Genomic DNA, 23,613 nt, shown 5'->3' on the forward strand with positions numbered 1-23,613 from the left:
TTCTAGGATATTGAAAAATAGCTGGTCCTCTAATTTGTATAGCGAGTGCTTATCTTATTGTCTAGATCCAGATGTCAAACTGTTTCATAACAACACAGACGAGAGACTAATCTAGAAAACAAGATGTTCCAATCTGTACTGAGTACCAGCCACCCTTAATGTTTTTGCAAACATAAAACAAAAATATAAAAATGAAAAAATAAAATTAAAAATGAAGATTTTGATTTTTTTTAAATCTATTTTAGAATTTCCATTTCATGCAAAATTTGAAAATATTTGTTTTCATTCCAATTCAGAACAAAACCAAATTCTGAAATTTCATAATTTCCCATGAAACAGGAATTCTGAAATTCTAACACTCCATTAAACATTCATGTTTGTAAAGTCATTTGAAATCCTCAGAGAAAAGAGCCTACAGAAGTGCAAGGTTTTATTGTATTAAATACTATTATCTCCACTTGGGTTTGCTCAGCTTCCCCCCACCCTCCCGAATATAAATGCCACTGAAGACAACATGAACCCTTTTGCATCTAGTTATATCTAAAAAGTCAGATCAAGCTAAGACACCTTAGTGAAAATTATAAGTGAACCATGACTGGCAACGCAATACACTTCAGCTGCTTGCTTTCAAAATAAAACATCAAGAACCAGTGTTTGAGTGGAGCAGGAGGGGTTTAACATGGAAATATGACAACATCCCACTTCCCAGAGGTGCTAGGAAAGAAGTTGAGAAAAGTGTTGCTGTCATCACTTTCTTTCTCCAGTACAACCACCAAGACAAACCACCACCACTTACCTGAATTTTGCTTTTTCGTGAACCCAAACATATTCTGGATCTTTTAAACTCAGTCGTGCAAGATCCTTCACTGATTTGGTTTGTGTTGCTGAAAAAAGCAATGTCTGGCGTTTCTTAGGAAGATTTTCTATAATCGCATTCATAGTATCAGCGAAGCCCATGTCCAAGATTCTATCAGCTTCATCAAGAACTAGAACGAGGAAACAGGTTTAGAAGAACTGGATTTTTTAATTCTTTTCCATTCTAACCTTGAGATTAAAAACAAAAATCTCAATTTGAAGTCTCTGTACCTGCAAAGCTATGTTAACAGTAACAAAAAACACTTAGACCAAGAATTACATAAACTAGATCTTTCACTGATTTTTCTTTACATTACTTCATTCAATGTAGAAATCCTACTATAAAAGTCCTCAACTTCTCCCATAATCTATGAACTACAGCTCTCAATTTCATATGCAGAAGATCAGGGTTTCAAGCAATTAATCCACCAGTTTACATGTGCATTGCTTCTCAACAAAGGAGGGCCCGTTACAGAAATAAAGAAAGCTGGACATAAGGTGAAACTAAGGTTGAGTAGTCAGGGAAATCAATTCATCCCTGCCTCAAGCTGCAATAAACACATACAGAGTTGAGGGTCCAAAGGCTAAGGCAAGGGTCAATGCTAATTGCAGTTCTGTGATGGTCAGTCTCTTACTTGTCCACTATGAATTGTATTTACTATAGTGAGCTTAATATTGGGTATTTTGTGAGTTATGTTACAGGTCAAGTAACTGACTGCAGAAAGAATAGGAGTACTTGTGGCACCGTAGAGACTAACAAATGTATTTGAGCATAAGGTTTCGTGGGCTACAGCCCACTTCATTGGATGCATGTAGTGGAAAATACAGTAGGAAGATTACACACACACACACACACACACACACACAGAACAAACATGAAACAATGGGTGTTACCATATACACTATAAGGAGAGTGATCAATTAAGGTGAGCTTTTATCAGCAGAAGAGAAAAAGAACTGTTTGTAGTGCTAATGAAAATGGCTCATTTCCAGCAATTGACAAGGAGATATGGGGGGTGAGGGGGGAAGAAACACACACACAGAGCTCTCTCTGTTAGCAGGGTAACGAATTCTCCCCTGCCACCAACAGCTTCCAAAAGCAATCAAGAAAATAATTCAACTAAGTTCCCCAAGCCAGTGCTGCAGATCACATGTTAAACCTTAGAAGCAGGCAAACCTTCTAGCAAACTGAAATCAGGTGAATTCAGGTAAACGCTAAAGTAGAAAAAGAAACAAAAGGCCAACTAAAAAAATATGAGAGAAGTTAATCTAGGTTGAATCTTGAAAAATAAGGTTTCTGGAGACTGACTAAAAGAGCATACCCAACTTAAACCGAATTGGGTGGGCCATTAGTCATCACTTCAGGTGACCAGGATAGCTATACCCAGAAAGGAAAGGAAGAAGGGGCAGACATGTTTCTGGGATGGGTCAAAGACACAAGTACAGGTCTGAAAACTACATCAAGAACAAAACGGTGCTGCAGGGGAGCTGGCTGAGGCCAATGTTGACCAAGAAAGACAGCTTAATGGGACTGGAAGACAACTGCCACTAATTATAGTAGGGCCCAGATTTTTCTGGATGTGAGATCTGACTGATTTCTTCAGCAAATAGTCACAATAATGAACAAACAACAGGTGATGTCATTTTAGATTTGGTATTGGTTAGTAGTGAGGACCTCATAGAAGAGCTGATTGTAGGGGACAACCTTGGTTCGAGTGATCATGAGCTAATTCAGTATAAAACTAAATGGAAGGATAAACAAAAATAGATCTGCAGCTAGGGTCCTTAATTTTTTTAAGTTTTCACTTTTCAAATCAAGAGAATTAGTTAGGGAGGTGGACTGGACTGAAGAACTCAAGAATCTGAACGTGGAGGAGACTTGGAATTACTGCAAGTCAAAGTTGCAGAAACTATCCGAAGCCTGCAACCCTAGCAAGGGGAAAAAATTCACAGGGAAGAGTTTCAGACCAAACATCTCAAAGATTAAGAGAAAGCAGAAAGCCTACAAGGAATGGAAGATGGGATGGATCATCAAGGAAAGCTACCTCATGGAGGTCAGAAAGTGCAGGGATAAAGTGAGAACTGCTAAAAGCCAAGCAGAGTTGGACCTTGCAAAGGGAATTAAAACCAATAGTAAAAGGTTCTATAGCAAGAAAAAGAAAACAAGGAAAGAAGAACACTGAGGATGGGGTGGAAATTAAAAATAATCTAGGCATGGCCCAACACCTAAACAAATCATTAGCCTTATTAAAAACTGAGGCAAAGTAAGAGTCATGGGGTAGTGGCAGGATGGCTAACTGCAACAAGGATATGGAGGTAGAAATTACAACATCCGAGGTGGAAGCCAAACTCAGACAGCTTAATGAGACTAAATTGGGGGGCCCAAATAATCTCCATCTGAGCATATTAAATGAACTGGCACATGAAACTGTAAACCCAACAGCAAGGATATTTAATGAATCTGAAAACTGGTGAGTTATACCCTATGACTGCAGAATTGCTAATAGAGTTCCAATTTATTTATTGGGGGGGGGGGGGGTGATCCAGGAAACCACAGGCCTGTTAGTTTGACCTCCTTGGAACAAATTTTGAAAGAGAAAGTAGTTAAGGTAAACAGGAATTGGGATAAAATACAACATGATTTTACAAAAGGTAGATCAGACCAACCTGATCTCCTTATTTGAAAAGATTTGATTTTTTAGACAAGGGAAATGCAGTAGATCTAATCCTCCTGGATTTCAGTAAGGCATCTGATACAGTTCCACATGGGAAATTATTAGTTAAATTGGAGAAATGTTGATAAGGAATTGGTTAAAGGGGAGACTATACAGATGGCCAGAAAGGATTAAGCAGCTCACAGGCTAATTGACCCAGATTCAACCTTTAGAGCAGTGGTGGGCAACCTGCGGTTCCCATTGGTTGGGAACGGCAAACCACAGCCACTGGGAGCTGCGGACGGCCGTGCCTGTGGATGGTCAATGTAAACAAACTGTCTCGCAGCCTGCCAGCGGATTACCCTGATGGGATGCAGGTTGCCCACCACTACTTTACTATTTACATGCTTTAGAGACATGTTAGAAATTAGGGCCATTCTATGTTAGATAGGCTAGAACTCTGAAATGCAAACCTGTATTGTTAGAGAATTAGAGATAATACTAATTATATGAGTTTACTTATATTTTGTTAGATGTTACCCATGTAAACAGTTTCTGTCTATTACTATAGCTATTGATTCAGAAATCAAAAGGGAATATTAACATTTAGATAAATCTTGGGTGAAATAATATATCTCTTTAAAGTTTATCATAAACTGCTTAATGGATAAATTACCTTATCTTAATCCACGTAGTATTTACTGGTGATGTTTAGGAAACAGAAGGTTACTTCAAAACCTACTGTTCTTCCAAGAACTCTGTGCTGCCCAGAAACTGTATAAAAACCTCTTGGGACCTGATCTTTTCATCTCAGATCTGTTTGGTGCTTTATGCAAGGGAAGCTTGAGTCGTAAGATTGAAATCTCCAGTCCCTCCTGGATCACCCTGGATATGAATGCTGGACTATAACATATGGACTAATTCTGAAAAAACTCCTTGCAACTACAAAGCTCACCATTTCTACTATGAAACTGATCTCAGAACTGTACTCATGTCTGTATGTATACTGATCTTTTAACCAATACACTCTCTTTTCTTTTTTAATAAATTTTAGTTTAGTTAATAAGAATTGGCTGTAAGCATGTATTTGGGTAAGATCTGAAATATTCATTAACTTGGAAGGTAACGTGCCCGATCCTTTGTGATTGGTAGAACTTTCTTATATGATTAAGATTTTCAGTAATCCTCATCATGTTTGACTGGGGTGTCTGGGTGGAAGCCCAAGGCTGGGTTGCTATAATGGGAACTGTGTTTTGGCTTCTGGGTAACCAGTAAGATATTGCAGAAGCTGTTTTGTGCTGGCTGGGTAAATCTAAGTATTGGAATATCCACCAGCTTTGGGGATTGTGACCTCAGTCACAGTGGCGTAGTCTGGCTAGGATACACATTACCACGGATTAATTGGGTTTTTGGATCAGAACCCCACGCTTGTCAAAAATTAATTTTGATATTGGAGCGTTTAAAGGGTAAAAATCAGTTACAATGAGTCACCCACGGTCATATGAAGATCTTGACAGAAAAAACCTTGAAGAATTGTGCTCAGAGAGGGGGTTGTCTTTTAAGAAAAAGGCCCCAGAGCAAGAACCAAAAAAATCTGTTAATGGCCAGTGATCAGAGAGCAGGGTCTCCTTCACCTGCCCCAGATCCATTCCCTGCAGAAGCAATTAGAATGCAATTGGAAGTGAGCAAGCAAAAATTAGAGCATGAACAGAAGCTGACAGATCTTTGATAATAAGGAAAAGCAAAAAATAGCTGATCTGGAAAAAGAAGCCCATTTAAGGCATATGGATCGTCTGGCTGATGAGGAGAAGGCTCACCAGAGGCAACAGCAATCTGCCAGACTTCAGATCAAAGTCTTGGAAGAGCAGAAAACGCTCCAACAGCCTGGAAATCCATCCCCTCATGACAACAAAAGCTGGGGAAGAATTTGTCCAATTTACAAAGATACTGAAGACAGAAAAATTTCTATCTACCTTTAAATGTCTATGTGAAATTCAGCATATCCCTGAGGTACAGCGTATGCCTGTCCTGCTGACCAGATTGACTGGGAAAGGTAGGCAAGTGTTCAATGAAATAGGTATGGATGAAGCTTTGAATTATGTAAAATATAAAGGATACTGTGTTAAAACATTTCAAGGTTACCTCTGAAACTTACAGGTTAAAGTTTAGAAATTTTAAAATGTCTAAAAATGTTTCTTATGTGGAATGTGCTCATAAACTGTTAGGTTTTGTCAAGAAGTGGATTAATGGTGAGAAAACTTTGGGGATTGTCTGTCCCACTCTTTGCAGTTTGCCTAATTGAGTAACTTCAGTGTGCCCCCTTCCCCCCCCCAGCACCCTGGTCAAAATCTGGTTAAAGGGAGACTACAAACAGGTCATATTAAAAAGTGAACTCTCAGGCTGGAAAGAGGTTACTGGTGGAGTTCCTCAGGGGTCAGTCTTAGGACCAATTTTATTTAACACGGTCATTCATGACCTTGGCAGAAAAAGTAGGAATATGCTCAAAAAATTTGTGGAGGTATTTCCAATACAGAGGAGGTCAGGAATATCATACAAGAAGATCTGGCTGACATTGAAAACTGAAGTAATAGACATGGACGCAATTTAATAGCGCAAAGGGCAAGGTCATGAACTTAGGGACTAACAACAAGAATTTTTGTTATAAACTGGGGAGTTATCACTTGAAAGGAACAGAGGAGGAGAAAGACTTGGGTGTATTGATTGATCACAGGATGCCTATGAGCTGCTAATATGATGCAATCATGAAAAAGGCTAATGCAGTCCTAGGATGCATCAAGCAAGGTATTTCCAGTAGAGATATGGAAGTTTTAATACAATTATACAAGGCACTGGTGAGACCTCATTGGGAGTACTGTGTGCAATTTTGATTTCCCATGTTTAAGAAATCTTAATTCAAACTGGAACAGATGCAGGGAAGAGTTACTAGGATGATCCAAGGAATAGAAAACCTACCTTATGAGAGGAGACTCAAAGAGCTTGGCTTGTTTAGCCTTACCAAAAGAAGACTGAGGGGAGATATGACTGGTTTCTATAAATACATCAGAGGGATAAATACCAGGAGTTATTTAAATTTTAACACCAATGTTGACAAGAACAAATAAATATAAACTGGCCATCAAAATAAGCTTAGGCTTGAGATTAGATGAAGGTTTCTAACTATCAGAAGAGGGAAGCTCTGGAACTGCCTTCCAAGGCAGTGGGGATAAAAAAAAACTTAACTGGCTTCAAGACTGAGCTGGATAAGTTTATGGAGAGGATGGTATGATGAGGCCACCTACAATGGCACGTAGCCAACCTGCGACTGCTAGTATCAAATATCTTCAATGGCCAGTAATGGAACACTAGCTGGGGATGGCTCTGAGTTACTACAGAGAATTCTTTCCCAGATGTCTAGCTGATGGGTCTTGCCCACATGCTCAGGGTGTAACTGACTGCCATATTTGAGGTTGGGAAGGAATTTTCCCCTGGGTCATATTGGCAGAGACCCTGGGGGGGTTTTTGCCTCTCTCTGCATCATGGGGCAGGGATCACTTATAGGGTTAAACTAGTGTAAATGGTGGATTCTCTGTAACTTGAAGTCTTTAAATCATGATTTGAGGACTTCAGTAACTCAGCCAGAGGTTATAGATCTATTAGATGAATGGGTGGGTGAGGTTCTGTGACCTGCAATATGCAGGTCAGACTAGATGATCATGATGGTCCCTTCTGGCCTTAAAGTCTATGAGTCTAAGTACACCTCTACCTCGATATAACGCTGTCCTCAGGAGCCAAAAAAATCTTACCAAGTTATAGGTGAAACCGCGTTATATCAAACTTACTTTGATCCGCCGGAATGTGCAGCCCCGCCCCCCCAGAGCACTCCTTTACCGCGTTATATCAGAATTCGTGTTATATCGGATCGCGTTATATTGGGGTAGAGGTGTACATCATAAAAAACTTTATGATGTGTTCCACTGTTATGTATAGCTTTCTAACATTTTTAACTTACTCAACATTTGGAGATCAGATGCATGGAAATATGAAGTTTCATCCATATGCTGTAGAAGCCGACCCGGTGTGCATATAAGTATATTTATATGGTGGATTTTGTTGGCCTCTTGTTTCAGATCCTGAAATTTAATTAAAACAGTTTGGTTCTGATTACACACCTCTAAGCTGACCCTCCACCAAGCATACTCAAGCCGTCTTAAACCAGCAGTTACTAGGAGTAACCCTATTTTCACTATTCTCCCCTAGCTCCAGAGACTTGAGTGCCATCTCTGCAGCACATGCAGATCTCTGATTTGAATAGAAAGTGTTTCGGAATAACTTTTAAAGTGAAAGGTAGTCCTGAAAGGTTTGGAAAGGGAGTGCTGTTCAGTCACCTTGCCTGGAAAGATGGAAGGCACAAGACTGAAGCTTCAAAAGACATAAGCAATAGAGCAGAGAAAAATACTGGGAAACAGTGATGCAGAGGTTCCCAGTAATTCCTCTTCTACCATGACACAGGGGTTCCCAATAACTGCCCATCTATCTATCATCTCCCTGACAATTGTTCCTCTAAAGATAAATATGGTCATTTGTACTCCCCATACAAAAAATTGAAAGTTTAAAGGAGAACAAACCTTTCCACCAATGATAAGGCCAGCTGAAAATTCATGATTCTTCCCCACTTTACGCAGAACCTCAAAGGTCTGGTACGCCAGTTCCCTCGTAGGCGATATTATCAGAACTCCTAATCCATCCATCGATGTCCACTGCTGGCGATATAACCTTTCCAAAGCCTGAAAATTTACAGTTTCATTTCAAAACCTATAATTTCTACTGTATAATACGTAACCAAAGTAAGAAATAAATTAAAAAGGCAGATAGTATAAACTCAGCACTTATTTATATCAATATACACGTTACACTTGGGAGGGCTACTGTTTAATTATAATTCTATCCTAAATGGTACTACTGATATTATTTGCTAAAGCAAAGCTCCCAAATAATGGAATATGAGAAAGACTGGGCAGAACTGCACTGGGAGACAATTTGTAGATTAAAACAATTTCAATGTGTAATGAATCCAACACATAACACCATCCAGCCAAGTCTGTATAGTCTATATGAGAATGGGATTCAGGTACACAGTTGTGCAATACTAACCATTCTGCTCCTAAAATTGTGGGTACCAGAAATAAGGAGAGCAAGCAGAATAAAATTATTCAGCTGTAATATTTCTGGGTTACTCCTGGGGGAAACTCTGCGCCACTGTGCATGTGCAGAATTTATGTCCCCTGCAGATTTCTTTGTTTCCCTGCAGATAACGGACTTTCTGATGGGGAAGCAAAGGGAAGCCACAAAAGCAGTCAGATGAACTTCCCCAACAGTATGTTTCGGTTGCCCAGGGCAGCCGGCAGAGAGGTAAATCACTGTGGGGCGGGACTGGGGAAGACAGGGCTGGTGGCTCCTCCCTGCACTGGGCTCAGCTGCTAGTCCCAGCTGGGCTGGGGAGGACGGGACTTCCTCTTCCCCTGCACAGCATCCGGGTCCAGGTCAGACCCACACCCAGATTTCTCCCCTAGCTGTAGGAAGCTCTGCAAACTGCCCCTCTTCCCTGTGCTTCCTGCACCCATCACTCCTCAGCTGCACGGGGAGGGATCCCTGTACAGGGAGCTGCTCCCCCATCCGTCCAACCCCTGTGCATCCAGAGTCCCTCATACCCAGACCGTCCTGCCGAGCCTCACTCCCCCGCACCCAGAACCCCCCCAATGAGCCCCACTTCCCCTGCACCTGGACCAGTCCAACGAGCCACCTGTACCCAGATCCCCCACCCTACTGAGCCCCAACCAGCTGCACCTGGATCCCAGCCTCACTGAGCCCCACTCCTCCAGCAGCTGGATACCCTCCCCACCATCAGGCCCCCCACTGAGCTCTATCACCCCCACACTCAGACCCCCCTGCTGAGCCCCAACCACCTTCACTTGGACCACCATGCAGAGTCCCATTACCTTTGCACCCAGAACCCCCCAACAAGCCCCTATGCATCCAGATCCCCCCCGCACCCGGATCCCCCACTGAGCCGCAAGCACCCAGACAACCTTCTCACCCCACACCTAGATTCCCCCAACACTAAGCCCCTCCACACTTGGATCCTGCCTTGCTGAGCCTGCCTGCCCACACCTGGCATGGAGGGGCAGGGCTGTGTGGTGTTTCTGGGGCAGATCCGATCCTTGCACTGTGTCAGGGTTGGGTGCAGCCTCAACAGTGAATCCGTGTCCCCCCGGGGAGGGGCGGGAGGGAGGAGCTGCACAGTGATCTCCCACCTCTGTGCAACCAGTGGCCTGTGCTCCCCAGTGCCATGCTGGAGCCGCCACATTTATTTGACAAATAAAATTTGCAGAATTTTAAAATATTGTGTGCAGAATTTTTCATTTTTTGGCACAGAATTTTTCATTTTTGGTGCAGAATGCCCTCAGGAGTACTGGGCTCACACCTACAAGGCAGTACCACTGCTGAAACAGAGCATTCCAACTAAAGGTACTGCTGCCATGATGCAAGTCCACTTCTACTATAACAGATTCACACACTGTCAAATTGTTGTGTTCAGCTGTACAACAAAACGATTTCACCAGGGCTGATGTGATATCCCTACTGATTGTGCTTTCCACAGCGACACAGGAGATCTAAAATTGTTTTCTAGCCTCCTTCTATATGACACTTAGTCCCAGTTATCACTAGGCCCCCTTCTCTACAAATCCCTTTAAATGAATGGACATAAAGATGCATGCAATTCTTTCAAGAGCTGTATATCTCAATTACAGATATAAATTAATTAAGCAACCTCATTTTCCTTCTTTGCTACAGTATGCAGAAGATTGTTCCCCCCACACACACCCCTTTCCAAAACCTATACATTTATTTCCTAATCGGCACAAATGAGATCTAGCATAAAGCACATTTAGTTTCTGAGAGGTTCCTAAATACCCATTTCTGTTCCCAGTGTTTTGTCATTGACTTTAATGGAAGTGGATTGGGCCCTAAACTAATAATCTACATTGAATGCTAATCACTAGTGTCATAATTTAAAACTAAATAAAGTCCCCCCTCGCCCAACCTGATCACCATTTGATTGGTTCCTCAATTTAGATGCCAACTTGAAAAAATCCTTTCTATAATACTAAAGAAAATAAATGCAAAGCCTGACTTTCCAGGTGAACCAATAGTAACTTTTATCCTCTAACGATAATTTTTTGTGAGCCAATTTTCAGTCTAATTTACAAACCACTTTCATGAACTCTAGCCTAACCTACAATGAACAATGTATTACATATTTAGTGAAGATTAGTTGTAAACAGGTTCCTTGATCAATTTTACACTTATTCCATACAGACATTCAGTTTTAAATAATTTTAGCAGTCAACTATATAGGTAAAGGAGTATTAAGAAAAAAAAAATTTAAATCAGTCTTAATAAAAATGTCAGAACAAGATATCAAAGTGTCAACACATCTCTAGAGACAAATATATACCCAGACCATCTTACAAAACCTCAGACAGCAATAGGTAAATTAGTCTGTCATAGCTTTATGTGAACAAATATTACAGTCAAATTATAAGTCTCCTCCTGGCTCCGATTAACCAAAGTATGCTGTTTAATATCCAATACCTCCACTTTACATAGCTCAAGCTTCCAATGAGAAGGTAAATTACTTACTGGGATAATAAAAGCCAAGGTTTTGCCTGATCCAGTCTTTGCAGCTCCAAGTACATCTTTACCTTGCAAAGACAAACCTATGGTCTGCCTCTGTATCTCAGTTACCATGCGATACTGTGCTTCTTGCAAACCTAGTATTTGGGAGAGAGGAAAAAAAAAGATTCTTACATTTTGCCTTGGATAATGATACATTTTCCCATAAGGAAGAATACTGCCGGTGGCAACATTATCTTGGAACTTTGAATAGAAGACCAATTTTAATCATTTTTATTCATTGGCAGTTTAAGGAGTTTGTGTTTTTAAATATCAAATACTTTCCTAAGTTGGTGTACTTACCTTTCAATGTTTTCTTTGACAACGGAAAATCTGAAAATCTTTCAATTTCATTTGGTTTTATCTGAAACAAAAGGATTTAATCAATGCTAGAATATAAGAATACCATGGAATTTAAATCACATCGTTTTAGTTTGCTGGTAACATTGGTAGAATTTTTAGTGGGTTAATTCTAGGAGTACCTGGCAATCAACCTCAACCAGCTAACTGGAGGGAAATGGTCTACACACAGGCATAGTTTGACTTCTACATTTGGGAGGCCGCTTCAGTCAGACCAATAGGACTGTGCATGGGGGGGCAAATTCCACAACTGTCAAAGCTTGCAGTTGGGGGGGGGCAACCCCTCTCCCCACAAACGACACCTATGCATCTACATTAGGTTTATCTAACCCTGACAATTTTTCCTAATCTAGGAAAAGTAGAGCAAAATATGCACTTAACATAGCTCTATTATGTACAGTAGCAGTTCAATTTAGATCTTAAACGTAATCATCTAATGTCTTCAGAGACATCCAATTGTAACGATATGCTAAGATACATAATCAAGGTTTAAGCATTCCATATGCTACTTGCCAAAAAGCTCAAGGCATGACATGCAATTAAATGTTCATACAAAATAGCTGATAAAACAGTATCAAACCTAAAAGCAGAATTTCTCTAGATTTTTCTGAAGCTGCCCCACCCTGGGGACCTTCTGCTTCTCCCCACCCACCCCCAGTGCCCCTGTGCTCCCTCCGCCCCTCCCCTCCCCACACACACACACACCCTGACTGATCCCTTCCTTGCCTGCCCCACTCCCAGAGGCCCTAGTGCAGTGGAGGAAACTGACTGCGAGAGTTGTCGTTGGAAAACCCTGGCTCCTGAAGGAGGGGATCTGTCTGCATGGCGCAGCAGGTAAGAGCTCCGATTGGAGCTGGGGTATGTGCCGCAAGCAGACCTCTGGTACGGAACTCGAGCAGGGGTGCCCCTCCGCTCTCCCTAAATGGCAGCCCTGGCCAAGGCTCCCACGGCTTCCCCTCAGCTGCTTGTGTCAGCCCCACACCTCTGCAGAGTGGGTGCAGCAACAGGGTCAAGGGTCACGCACTGGTTGCACGGAGGCAGGAGATCACCCTGAAACCCCCCGCCTACCCTGAGACATGAACTCAGAGGTGAGGCTGCACCCAATCCTGACAGTGCCAGGGCTGGGCCTCCCCAGAAACACCCAGGGGCTCCGCCCCTCTGCACTGAGGGAGAGGGACACAGTCTCACATGCACACCCAGCCCTGGCCCTTGATCCAGGTGTGGGGCAGACAGGCTCAGCCTGGCAGGATCCAAGTGTGGAGGGGCTTAGTGTGGGGGATCCAGGTATGCAGTGAGAGGGACCAGTGTGGGAGGCTCAGTGGGAGTTCCAGGTGTGTGTATGGAGGGAATCTGGATGCACAGGGTCTCATGTGGGGGGTCCGGATGCAGGGGTTTGGGGCTAGTCAGGGTGGGGGTCTGGATGCACGGGGGAGAAGCTCAGCAGGGATCCAGATGCAAGGGGATGGGGCTCAGTGGGGGTAGGTCTGGATGCAGGGGGTCTCCAAATGCAGGGGTTAAGGTTTGGAGGGGTGGAGGTGAGGGTGCAGGGGGCACCCGGGTGCGGTGTGAGGATTGGCAGGGGGTGGGTCTGGATGCACAGGGGTTAGGCAGATAGGGCAGCAGCTCTCAGTACAATGAACCCTCCCCCCCCCCCGCAGCTGAGGCATGATGGGGGCAGGAAGTGGGGGGGCGGAGCTTCCTGCAGACGGGGGAGGTTTCTGGGGGTGGATCTGACCTGGCCCTGGCCACTCCTTGCAAGGGAAAAGGAAGTCCTGTCCTCCCCTGCCCCCAGCCCGGACTAGCAGCTGAGCCCTGCCCTCTCCCCGTAGTAATTTACTTCTCTGCCAGCTGCTTGGGGGTGATAGCCCCAAAACGATACACCCAAGCTACTGGGGAGAGGCACATGACCGCTCTTGCAGCTTCCCTTTGCTTCCCCATCAGAAGTCATTTTTCTACAGGGAAGCAAAGAAATCTGTGGGGGACATGAATTCTTTGAGCATGCAGTAGCAAGGAATTCCCCCAGGAGTAGTCTTGATATTCACAACTCTCCAGTAATTAACCCTAGCTATTAGAGAAGTAACTTCTGCCTCCGTAACCCTGGCCTACTATGACAGATATGCTTCACCAGAAAAATGAATAAGGCAGACTTGCAAGTTATGAAAACAGGACTTTCACAAGAGCTGAACTTACACTACGGAACAGGGGCTTGTCTACACTATTGCTTATGTCGATGTAACTTACGTCGCTCAGGGTGTGAAAAACCCATCCCCGAGCGACGTAAATTATATCGACTTAGTGCGGTGTCTACACTGCACTATGTTGACTGGAAACGCACTCTCACCAACATAGCTTTCGCCTCTCGTTGAGGTGGAGTAATTACATTGACGGGAGAGTCCCGTTGACCTAGCGTGGTAGTGAAGACAAGCCCTTACTCCCCACCAGATATGACTGACACTGGAATAACCACTTTCAGAAATAAACATAAGTCTCCTCTAAAAGGCCTTGCTTTATTACAATAATTCCTTCACACATACCCCCTCCCACAATCAAGATGTTGCTCTTGCAGGCTGCAAACAAGGAGGAATTGTTAAATATCTGACAGGTGATCAGGTACTACATGATGGGGGACTGGCAAACAGAGACAAAGTTCTGAATTCAGTTGTCCTGTCTTACATCACTTTAATTCTAAAATTTTCCCATTTAGATACAATGAACTGAGACAACCTTCTTCACAAGGGCAGAAAACTGGACTTCCAAATTTGAATGCTGCTCTGAATCTACTCTTCCCCGACCCACTCCCTTCAACAGTAATTCCAATCAGCATTCTAACAGGACTGTGCTTACAGCTTTAATTTCAAAGAGGTTAATACCTCTTCATATTAAACCACACAAACCTGCAAAAACAGAATGAGAGTCACACAACTCCAAAAACATAGACTTTTACCATTTGAGCCAAAAGAAGAGCTTTGTTAGTTGTCAGCTATACAACAGCCCTTTTCTTTCTAAAATGCAAACAGCTAAGGTGTTCTCACACACAGTGCCTAATTATGCTACCACTAAAGTCAGTGGGGGGGGGGGGGAAACCTGGTGTTAAAATCAGAGCAGGATTGGGCCCAAATATAATCACAAAAAAACCCTAATACCGTTGCTTAGCTACAACCTTTTTCCCCCCTCCATATGTAGCCAGCATACAACAGTAATTGAAATATAATTCTATATAAAGTCTGAAGGTATAGTAACAGGTCATTTTTAAGCTAGAGGGAGACAAAGAAACTAAGGTAGTTTTAATTATGGTGAGTAACTTCAGCAATTTTATTTAACAATCGTCAGGCCAAATGACTTTTCCAGGATAAAGTTACAGGAGTTCTAATATGGAGTCGTACAATGGAAGCTTGCTGAATCCTTATCTATGGAGAGGTTACTGCCTCTCCATAATAACTAAGGCCCTACCAATTTCACAGCCATGAAAAAGGTTTCAAACTGTGAAATAAGTCCTTGCCTGTGAAATCCGACTTCCCTATGCTGCTGGGAGTGCCGGGCTCCTGCCGGGTCTCAGGTCTTCCACCTCCACCGGGTCTCAGGTCTTCCACCTCCATGGCTCCTGCTGGAGCTTGGGGTACCCAGGCTCAGGGCTTCCACCTCCACAGCTCCTGCAGGGACTCAGGGTTTTCACCTCTGCAGCTCCTGCTGGGGCTCAGGCTGCCCATTTTTTCCAGGAGCCCCAAATTGGTCAGGGCCCCTGGGCACAATTAATCCGCCACTGGCTGGGACTAGCAGCTAGGAGCCCCTGGCTGAGGTGCTCTCAGCAGCAAAAGGGAGATCGGATCCACCCCCGGGAACCTCCTCCAGCTGCAGGAAGCTCTGGAGCTGCTGCCCAACCTGGGAGCTTCCTGCAGCCCAGGGAGGTATCCAGAGGTGGGTCTGATCTCCCCTGGAGGGGGGGCCAATGCAGGAGAAGAGCAAGTCCTGTCCCTCCCTAGCCAGCTGGGGCTAGCAGCCCCTGGCTGGGGCACTCCCAGCATCATGGGGGAGATCAGACTCATCTCCACCTCCGGGAGCTTCCTCCAGCTGCAGGAAGATCCGCTCCTGATGCCTTCAGAGCCCAACTCTGAAGGCAGCACAGAAGTGAAGGTGTCAATCCTGCAATGCCCCTAGAGCAGCCTTGCAACCCCCACACAATCCCCTTTTGGGTTGGAACCCCCACCATTACAACACCCTGAAATTTCAGGTGTAAACATCCAAAAATGTGAAATTGACTTTTCAAATCCTATGGCCGTGAAATTGACCAGAATGGACTGTGAATTTGGTAGGGCCCTAATAACAGAAAATTTATCACTGCTGTACTCAGTCTCAGTGTGCTCTATCACAAACGTGAAAAAAACCAATACAAGAATACACCACCAATTATGGGTTTTGCTCACAAGAGTGAAACAAGCCTAATAGAGGAAAGCCTACACTCATGCCCACACAGTAGTCTCAAATAGATAGATTACTCTGCGCTTCACCCCACACGTAGTGAAGGTTGACTGACATGTTCTATCCACTGGGTGGCTGCAATTCAGCAAAGGATGAAATAATACCATGTGTAAAGAACTGAGATCCTTCTGCATAAAAGGCACCATATGAACATAAAGTGTTATCAATTGTCACAGCCACACATCTAATAACCCAAGGACTAAACCTACTAACCAGAGTTTGGTTCAAATGATTCCTTTCCTGCTCAAAGAAGAACAGGAGTACTTGTGGCACCTTAGAGACTAACAAATTTATTAGAGCATAAGCTTTCGTGGACTACAGCCCACTTCTTCGGATGCATATAGAATGGAACATATAATGAGGAGATATATATACACACATACAGAGAGCATAAACAGGTGGGAGTTGTCTTACTAACTCTGAGAGGCCAATTAATTAAGAGAAAAAAAAAAAAAACTTTTGAAGTGATAATCAAGCTAGCCGAGTACAGACAGTGTGATAAGAAGTGTGAGAGTACTTACAAGGGGAGATAGTCAACGTTTGTAATGGCTCAGCCATTCCCAGTCCTTATTCAAACCGGAGTTAATTGTGTCTAGTTTGCATATCAATTCTAGCTCTGCAGTCTCTCTTTGGAGTCTGTTTTTGAAGTTTTTCTGTTGTAATATAGCCACCCGCAGGTCTGTCACTGAATGACCAGACAGGTTAAAGTGTTCTCCCACTGGTTTTTGAGTATTTTGATTCCTGATGTCAGATTTGTGTCCATTAATTCTTTTGCGTAGAGACTGTCCGGTTTGGCCAATGTACATGGCAGAGGGGCATTGCTGGCACATGATGGCATAGATCACATTGGTAGATGTGCAGGTGAACGAGCCCCTGATGGTATGGCTGATGTGATTAGGTCCTATGATGATGTCACTTGAATAGATATGTGGACAGAGTTGGCATCGGGGTTTGTTACAAGGATAGGTTCCTGGGTTAGTGGTTTTGTTCAGTGATGTGTGGTTGCTGGTGAGTATTTGCTTTAGGTTGGGGGGTTGTCTGTAAGCGAGGACAGGTCTGTCTCCCAAGATCTGTGAGAGTAAAGGATCATCTTTCAGGATAGGTTGTAGATCTCTGATGATGCGCTGGAGAGGCTTTAGTTGGGGGCTGAAGGTGACAGCTAGTGGTGTTCTGTTATTTTCTTTGTTGGGCCTGTCTTGTAAGAGGTGACTTCTGGGTACTCGTCTGGCTCTGTCAATCTGTTTTTTCACTTCAGCAGGTGGGTATTGTAGTTTTAAGAATGCTTGATAGAGATCTTGTAGGTGCTTGTCTCTATCGGAGGGATTGGAGCAAATGCGGTTATATCTTAGAGCTTGGCTGTAGACAATGGATCGTGTGGTGTGTCCTGGATGGAAGCTGGAGGCATGTAGGTAAGTGTAGCGGTCAGTAGGTTTCCGGTATAGGGTGGTATTGATGTGACCATCGCTTATTAGCACAGTAGTGTCCAGGAAATGGACCGCTTGTGTGGATTGATCTAGGCTGAGGTTGATGGTGGGATGGAAATTATTGAAATCATGGTGAAATTCCTCAAGGGCTTCTTTTCCATGGGTCCAGATGATGAAGATGTCATCAATGTAGCGCAAGTAGAGTAGGGGCGTTAGGGGACGAGAGCTAAGGAAGCGTTGTTCTAAGTCAGCCATAAAAATGTTGGCATATTGTGGGGCCATGCGGGTACCCATAGCAGTGCCGCTGACTTGAAGGTATATATTGTCCCCAAATGTGAAATAGTTGTGGGTGAGGACAAAATCACAAAGTTCAGCCACCAGGTTAGCTGTGACATTATCAGGGATACTGTTCCTGATAGCTTGTAGTCCATCTTTGTGTGGAATATTGGTGTAGAGGGCTTCTACGTCCATAGTGGCCAGGATGGTGTTTTCTGGAAGATCACCGATGGATTGTAGTTTCCTCAGGAAGTCAGTGGTGTCTCGAAGATAGCTGGGAGTGCTGGTAGCGTAGGGTCTTAGGACAGAGTCTACATAACCAGACAAGCCTGATGTTAGGGTGCCAATGCCTGAGATGATGGGGCGTCCAGGATATCCAGGTTTATGGATCTTGGGTAGCAAATAGAATACCCCTGGTCGGGGTTCTAGGCATGTGTCTGTACGGATTTGTTCCTGTGCTTTGTCAGGGAGTTTTTTTAGCAGATGGTGTAGTTTCTTTAGGTAATCTTCAGTGGGATCAGAGGATAATGGCCTGTAGAATGTGGTGTTAGAGAGCTGTCTAGCAGCCTCCTGGTCATATTCCAATTTATTCATGATGACGACAGCACCTCCTTTGTCAGCCTTTTTGATTATGATGTCAGGGTTGTTTCTGAGGCTGTAGATGGCGTTGTGTTCAGCATGGCTGAGGTTATGTGGCAAGTGATGTTGCTTTTCCACAATTTCAGCCTTTGCACGTCGACGGAAGCAATCTATGTAGAAATCCAGTCTGTTGTTTCGACCGTCCGGAGGAGTCCATGCAGAATCCTTTTTTTTGTAGTGCTGGTAGGGAGGATTCTGTGGGTTAGTATGCTGTTCAGAGGTATGTTGGAAATATTCTTTGAGTCGGAGACGTCGAAAGTAGGATTCTAGGTCACCGCAGAACTGTATCATATTCATGGGTCTGGAGGGACAAAAGGAGAGGCCCCGAGATAGGACAGACTCTTCTGCTGGGCTAAGAGTATAGCTGGAAAGATTAACAATATTGCTGGGTGGGTTAAGGGAGCTACTGTTGTGGACGTCTCCGACTCAAAGAATATTTCCAACATACCTCTGAACAGCATACTAACCCACAGAATCCTCCCTACCAGCACTACAAAAAAAAGGATTCTGCATGGACTCCTCCGGACGGTCGAAACAACAGACTGGATTTCTACATAGATTGCTTCCGTCGACGTGCAAAGGCTGAAATTGTGGAAAAGCAACATCACTTGCCACATAACCTCAGCCATGCTGAACACAACGCCATCTACAGCCTCAGAAACAACCCTGACATCATAATCAAAAAGGCTGACAAAGGAGGTGCTGTCGTCATCATGAATAAATTGGAATATGACCAGGAGGCTGCTAGACAGCTCTCTAACACCACATTCTACAGGCCATTATCCTCTGATCCCACTGAAGATTACCTAAAGAAACTACACCATCTGCTAAAAAAACTCCCTGACAAAGCACAGGAACAAATCCGTACAGACACATGCCTAGAACCCCGACCAGGGGTATTCTATTTGCTACCCAAGATCCATAAACCTGGATATCCTGGACGCCCCATCATCTCAGGCATTGGCACCCTAACATCAGGCTTGTCTGGTTATGTAGACTCTGTCCTAAGACCCTACGCTACCAGCACTCCCAGCTATCTTCGAGACACCACTGACTTCCTGAGGAAACTACAATCCATCGGTGATCTTCCAGAAAACACCATCCTGGCCACTATGGACGTAGAAGCCCTCTACACCAATATTCCACACAAAGATGGACTACAAGCTATCAGGAACAGTATCCCTGATAATGTCACAGCTAACCTGGTGGCTGAACTTTGTGATTTTGTCCTCACCCACAACTATTTCACATTTGGGGACAATATATACCTTCAAGTCAGCGGCACTGCTATGGGTACCCGCATGGCCCCACAATATGCCAACATTTTTATGGCTGACTTAGAACAACGCTTCCTTAGCTCTCGTCCCCTAACGCCCCTACTCTACTTGCGCTACATTGATGACATCTTCATCATCTGGACCCATGGAAAAGAAGCCCTTGAGGAATTTCACCATGATTTCAATAATTTCCATCCCACCATCAACCTCAGCCTAGATCAATCCACACAAGCGGTCCATTTCCTGGACACTACTGTGCTAATAAGCGATGGTCACATCAATACCACCCTATACCGGAAACCTACTGACCGCTACACTTACCTACATGCCTCCAGCTTCCATCCAGGACACACCACACGATCCATTGTCTACAGCCAAGCTCTAAGATATAACCGCATTTGCTCCAATCCCTCCGATAGAGACAAGCACCTACAAGATCTCTATCAAGCATTCTTAAAACTACAATACCCACCTGCTGAAGTGAAAAAACAGATTGACAGAGCCAGACGAGTACCCAGAAGTCACCTCTTACAAGACAGGCCCAACAAAGAAAATAACAGAACACCACTAGCTGTCACCTTCAGCCCCCAACTAAAGCCTCTCCAGCGCATCATCAGAGATCTACAACCTATCCTGAAAGATGATCCTTTACTCTCACAGATCTTGGGAGACAGACCTGTCCTCGCTTACAGACAACCCCCCAACCTAAAGCAAATACTCACCAGCAACCACACATCACTGAACAAAACCACTAACCCAGGAACCTATCCTTGTAACAAACCCCGATGCCAACTCTGTCCACATATCTATTCAAGTGACATCATCATAGGACCTAATCACATCAGCCATACCATCAGGGGCTCGTTCACCTGCACATCTACCAATGTGATCTATGCCATCATGTGCCAGCAATGCCCCTCTGCCATGTACATTGGCCAAACCGGACAGTCTCTACGCAAAAGAATTAATGGACACAAATCTGACATCAGGAATCAAAATACTCAAAAACCAGTGGGAGAACACTTTAACCTGTCTGGTCATTCAGTGACAGACCTGCGGGTGGCTATATTACAACAGAAAAACTTCAAAAACAGACTCCAAAGAGAGACTGCAGAGCTAGAATTGATATGCAAACTAGACACAATTAACTCCGGTTTGAATAAGGACTGGGAATGGCTGAGCCATTACAAACGTTGACTATCTCCCCTTGTAAGTACTCTCACACTTCTTATCACACTGTCTGTACTCGGCTAGCTTGATTATCACTTCAAAAGTTTTTTTTTTTTTCTCTTAATTAATTGGCCTCTCAGAGTTAGTAAGACAACTCCCACCTGTTTATGCTCTCTGTATGTGTGTATATATATCTCCTCATTATATGTTCCATTCTATATGCATCCGAAGAAGTGGGCTGTAGTCCACGAAAGCTTATGCTCTAATAAATTTGTTAGTCTCTAAGGTGCCACAAGTACTCCTGTTCTTCTTTTTGCGGATACAGACTAACACGGCTGTTACTCTGAAACTTTCCTGCTCAGTGAGGTCCAAGGGCTGTGCTATGGTGGGAACGCCAATCCCCATGCCCTTTATTTTGACTACTTGTAGAGGAGAAGGGCTTTCGGCCCAGGTATTGCCCCCAGGATGCTATTTGATACTCACACATTTTTCTGTTAGACTTGGCTACAAAGTGCCTGTTTAATTTGATGGTTTTCCAGTCTGCTGAGCGGAATGGAAATCTTCTTTTCTCTCTCTCTACTCTCCAATACACAAACTCACCCCTGCTGTCTAGTTAGTGAGACCCAATACCATTCTCTCCAACCATCCATCCGCATTCTCTCCCATCCCTATCAGCTGCTTCTTCCCTTCTCTCTGAGTTTTGTTTTTTAGGCTATGGCTACATTACAGCTCTTAGAGCGGCACAGCTGTACCGCTGTAAGGTCTCCCATATAGCCGCTTTATGCCGGCAGCAGAAGGATCTCCCACCGGCATAATTAAACCACCCCCAACATATGTCGGCGAGAGAGCATCTGCCGCCGACATAGTGCTGTTCACACCAGTGCTTTTGTTGGAGAAACTTATGTCAGTCAGGGGTGTGTTTTTTCACAGCCCTGGCCGATAAAACTTTTACTGACAAAAGTGCCAGTGTAGACATATGGTGATTAAGGCTCTTGTCATGACTGCGCAGCAGCGGCAGAGTAAAACTGAAGGGATCCCAGTTGCCCTCTGCCACTCCTGTTGGGGAAACCAGTCAGATAAGAATCACGTCCGTTTCACTCCACTGGTAGGGTCCTAATGGTTAAGGAAACCTTCCCACTTGCTAACGTGGAGTGGCATTTTACAAACCTCCATGTTGCACCATCCCCAGCAACAGAAAGATTACAACTAGTACAGAATGAAGCATTCCCTCTCTCCAATCACACACTCACTTTTTCCCCTCCTGCAATCTTCACGACCCCCCCTCTCCGCTACAGGTAGCTCAGCTGGAACCAGCTAATATCCCCCTCATTTCTGGATACTGCTGCTCTAGTAGGCTGATGCCATTACATCTCCCACAGCAAATATCCCACAGTAATACCACAGCTAAGCTACACCCCAGTCGAGTCTGTCTCCCCGCCACACAAACGCCATGTGGTACTGCCTCAACCTGACTGATTCCAGATCAGGGCTTATCACCTCAGTGAATGTCTCCCTTGACCTCCAGAAAGGGCCATTCTAGCTGGGCAATGCCTCTCAGTGGGTGACCCCAAGCTCCAGTCAGCACCACTCTAGCCAGATAAATACACTCTTCTCCTAGTAGGTGCCCCTCACTTCTGAGATAACTACTCCAGCCAAGCCACGCCTTCTCTGGAGGGCTCCTCTGGGCATCACCCACTGGGTGCACCCTTCACCTCCAGAGAGCAATGCTCTAGCCTAGCAATGCCCCTTTTCACTACCAGTGGGAGCCCCTACCCTGGCTAGCACCACCTCTCCCCAGGGCTAGACAGTGCCCCCTCCGCTGAGTGCCCCGCGCCTCTGGGCAACCCTGCAACCACCGGACAGTGTCCCTTCCCCCTAGTGGGTGCCCCGCAACCACCGGACAGTGTCCCTTCCCCCTGCTGGGTGCCCTGCAACCACCGGACAGTGTCCCTTCCCCCTGCTGGGTGCCCTGTAACCACCGGACAGTGTCCCTTCCCCCTAGTGGGTGCCCTGTAACCACCGGACAGTGTCCCTTCCCCCTGCTGGGTGCCCTGCAACCACCGGACAGTGTCCCTTCCCCCTAGTGGGTGCCCCTCACCCCAGGGCAGCCCCAGTCGACGATAGCAATGCCCCACTCGGGGCAGCATGGCTCCCTCCCCATGTTCTGTCCCCCTCACTCCCCCGGGGATAGCGAGGCCCGGCCACCCCTCACTCTCCCGGTGGCAGCGCGGCCCAGCCCCTCACCTCCGGGTAGCGCTGCTCCAGCCGAGCGATCCCCTCGCGCTCCACCTCCCACTCCGGCCGCTTCCGCTGCTTCTGCTGCAGCCGCAGCTTGTTCTTGCGCCTGGTGTATTTCTTCTTCCAGCGCTCGAAGCTGCGCACCGGGTCCGGGCCCCCGCCGCCCGCACGGCGCCCCGTGCCGCCCATGCCGCGCTAGCTCGCCCGCAGCCTCCCGGAGTCCCGGCCTGGGACCAACACGCGCCGCCGCCGCTGCCGGGGCAGTCGCAGGGAGAGCGCGTCACCCAGCCCCGCCCCTGAGGCTGCCCGGCCTCCGCCCACAGGCCGGCGTGGGGCCCGGGCCCGGCCCTGAGGGATGGGGGTGGGGGCAAGGACCCGTAGTGCGGCCAGGCTCCCTGAGGCGTCAGGCCCGGGGGCGCCCTCCTCGTTGCCTGGCAGCCAGCCTGTGCTCAGTCTAGGGGTGCCAACTTTCCAGTCACATAACACCGAACACCCTAGTCCCGCCCCTTC

At 45.3% G+C, this 23,613-nt stretch overlaps 1 protein-coding gene across 1 annotated transcript in view; it reads right to left on the reverse strand.

The window, feature by feature from the left end:
- Positions 1–23,347, reverse strand: part of DDX10 (DEAD-box helicase 10) — a 324,167-nt gene extending 300,820 nt beyond the window's left edge. The window contains exons 1-6 of the mRNA XM_054015515.1: positions 23,110–23,347; positions 11,547–11,607; positions 11,211–11,341; positions 8,135–8,293; positions 7,519–7,639; positions 797–986 (exon numbers count right to left, since the gene is read on the reverse strand). Coding sequence (XP_053871490.1) covers positions 797–986; positions 7,519–7,639; positions 8,135–8,293; positions 11,211–11,341; positions 11,547–11,607; positions 23,110–23,292 — 845 coding nt within the window. The 5' untranslated portion in view covers positions 23,293–23,347. The remainder of the gene's footprint in view (positions 1–796; positions 987–7,518; positions 7,640–8,134; positions 8,294–11,210; positions 11,342–11,546; positions 11,608–23,109) is intronic.
- Between the last annotated feature and the right edge of the window lie 266 nt (positions 23,348–23,613).

Source organism: Malaclemys terrapin, chromosome 1, assembly GCF_027887155.1.
Source record: "Malaclemys terrapin pileata isolate rMalTer1 chromosome 1, rMalTer1.hap1, whole genome shotgun sequence".
Lineage (NCBI taxonomy): Eukaryota > Metazoa > Chordata > Testudines > Emydidae > Malaclemys > Malaclemys terrapin.